General features: G+C 33.1%; 1 protein-coding gene across 1 annotated transcript in view; it reads right to left on the reverse strand.

Annotated features, from left to right (window-relative positions):
* Nucleotides 1-2418, reverse strand: part of LOC108376317 (DNA-directed RNA polymerase II subunit RPB1-like) — an 11938-nt gene extending 9520 nt beyond the window's left edge. The window contains exon 1 of the mRNA XM_017632519.1: nucleotides 2354-2418. Coding sequence (XP_017488008.1) covers nucleotides 2354-2418 — 65 coding nt within the window. The remainder of the gene's footprint in view (nucleotides 1-2353) is intronic.
* Nucleotides 2419-3095: the final 677 nt, after the last annotated feature.

Genomic DNA, 3095 nt, shown 5'->3' on the forward strand with positions numbered 1-3095 from the left:
CGATGGTCAAAGTGGAAAAAATTAAGAACAAGTAAAGAAGTATAAGTTCGGGCGAAACCAAATTTTATATATCCGGCACAGGTCGTTTCAACTTTTTCTAAACTACCTTTGCATGATGAGCAGGGGTGTTTTTTCCATATTTCAAATGTTTTCGATAATATGCTGAGTAAGACTTAACTGAACTAAGTTTGATATATAGACATCGGTTTAGCGTTTACCGGGATATACCTTTTAGTCATAAAGTGGGCGGCGCCATGCCCAATTCCTAAAAGTTTTGTAGCAGTCTTGTTTATTGTTAAGAGATTCTTGTAAGTATTAACTTGGAGTAAATTAGCGTCCTCAGTTATTTAAATATCGGAGTTTTCGTATGTTTAAAATTTACCGTTATACGGGAAGCGGGTATAATTTTAGACTGATTTGAATAATTTTCAATGAATTGCTTTTCTGTACCAAGGTTAGTATGTAAGTGCACCGAGTTTGGTAGAAATTGATAAATCGGTTACCGAGATACACATTTGTAGTCATAAGTGGGCGGCGCCACGCCCATTATCCAGTAATTTATATATTTGAGAAATTGATGAAAGATTGCCACAAGAAAATCAATTTTTCCTTAACAATTGTTAAACACTCCAGTTTCTATACATACATATAAAAAGGGAGAGGAGAATGTTTCTATGTCAGAACAAAAGACTTAAGAAGCGAACTTTTGATTTGTGTGTTCAATAATCATAATAAAATACAAATCCCAAATACGTATTTATACTATATTTATATTTTAAATACTTTTTAAAGCAGTTTTTGTATTTTGTTTACTAAGCTATTTTTTCTATTCTTCGCTTGCAAATTTCGGATTACCAAAAACGTAAGCAGGCCATGCAAAGCGCAAAAGTGTCGCAAAATGCCGCTCTTTCAAAATTTACTCATTCTCCTCTCTTCACTTTTTCTTTGCTTTTTACGCGTACTGAGAAGTGAATAACGGACCTTCGTAGTGCGCAATCTTGTATACTCATCTACAAGGCGTATTTATATAAGGTGGTGTTACTAGCTCAGCTGATTTTGTGTATGTGTTTCGCCGCACGGCTTCTGATATCAAATTGAAAAATTTTGTTTGAATTTCTACACACACTCTTACAGATTTTGACAGTTTATGCCGCCAAAGCAAAAACAAAATACATGCACATTTTTGTTTTTGTACTCCTGCTATCACCTTATATTAATTCGCCTTGCTCATGTACTAATAATCGCCACCTGAAATGCAAAAAGCCTAACTAACAAACTTTTCTTTGCACAAAACCATGTGATGTGGGGACTTGTAATTTGATGAAATTCATCACAATCAATAAAAAAGCGGATTTTGTATTTTTTGTTAGTTACGGCCTTTAGCATTTAAGGTGGTGATTTTAATAGTATTTTCAAAGGTATTTGCATTTTAAAAATAAACATTTTGGATTTCAAATACTTGTTATTTAAATATGTATTTAAATATAATTTTACAAGTACTTCTGGTGCCAAAATACAAGCGCAAATATGTATGTATGTACATACACCGTGTCCAACGACGAGCTGTGCATGGAGAATTAGGTACGGTTTATCTACATTTGCCGATCAAAAAATTTACTATTAAAAGCTCTGCCTTCCCATCATGAAAGCTGACGCAAGTTCAAACCGAAGAACTTTTGATTAGTTTAACAGTCAGAAAAAGAAATTGGAAAACTTTATGAATGATTTCTCAGCCTAAGAATAGGCTTCAAAAACAAAACAAATTTGTGTCACTTCGTCGGCGTAGCTCCCAGGCGGAAATGAATTGCGAAATTATGCCTTTAATCAGCAAGGTGTCGGGTTTGTGAAATATGCAGTCCAAAATGGATAAGTTTTTTCCGGCGGTATCCTATTAAGGTCATATACGTATGATGGATGGATGGACGTACAACAATATTTCATACCGATATTTCTTTGCATTATTTATATATTTTAGCACAACCGTAAACAAGTTTCAGTTTCTTTGTATTGTTAGTATAGAAAATTTTTATTACATATTTTAAATTTAAAAAAACTTATTGTTCGATAACACAGACCTGCGAAGTTAAACTATTTTCCGACATTCCATTAATTATTTATTTTTTTTTAAATATCTATGCATCTAGCAATGTTCAATTAAAATACATATGTGCTTTTTTTAGCTCATCGGGATTTCAAAAGATACTAAGAAAATCCGAGAGACTCTGCTAACGCTGGTTAAAAAAGAAAAAATACGTGATGGAATTTGTTTATAATGTGTGAGCAAATCCAATTTTTGCCAAAAAATGTCAATTACGCGGTTTTGCATAACGACGATACGGGGTTTTTTACTTACAACGACGATATGTCCTCGTAGTTGGTATAATTGCCGTACTGAGTGCCATAACTGCGCAAGAGCATTGAGCTTGCGCTGTAGCCAATGGGTTTGAGGTGCGTTCTACCACTCTAAATGACTTGGGTCCGGGCCCTGATCAAAGCAATAACGCAAAAGATATATCCGGCTTATAACATTTTTGGAAAGATCAGTGAAATTACTACTGACATATTATCATCTTTTAAAAGAAAATTTAATTTCTGGATTACCAGATCATTTTTCGGATAGTAGTAGTAATATCGGTTTGGTACGAATCCATTTACGAAACATTCAGAGATCTTCATAATATTTCGACATTGAAACACAAATTTGAATCTGTGTCTCTGAACTAGTTCTTCATTAGTGTTAGGAGTAAATATAATTAAGTCGCTTAAAAGACTAAATATATTAACTTTGCTGACTTCTGTCAACAAGGTTTTCAGCTTACATTTATACAAAAAACAAATTCAGATCAAATTTTGGTGCTACCCCAGAAAAGCGCATACAGCTTTCAGGCATTATATCGAACTATAAAGCAATAATAAATAACAGTAAAAAATTTCATTCTTCACATTAAAATTTAAAGTATGTATACTATTTCTAGTAAAAGTTTTTATTCATATTTAAATTGCACTGCCTTTGAATTTTGTATAAATAAAAGGTGTTTAGTAAGGGTTCCATTATCTCAAAAGTTTGGGAGCCTCTGATCTACACGATTCAGCAC

The sequence above is a fragment of the Rhagoletis zephyria genome, unplaced genomic scaffold (genome assembly GCF_001687245.7).
Source record: "Rhagoletis zephyria isolate East Lansing unplaced genomic scaffold, Rhagoletis_zephyria_1.1 Rzeph_scaffold_10245, whole genome shotgun sequence".
In the NCBI taxonomy this organism is placed as follows: Eukaryota; Metazoa; Arthropoda; class Insecta; order Diptera; family Tephritidae; genus Rhagoletis; species Rhagoletis zephyria.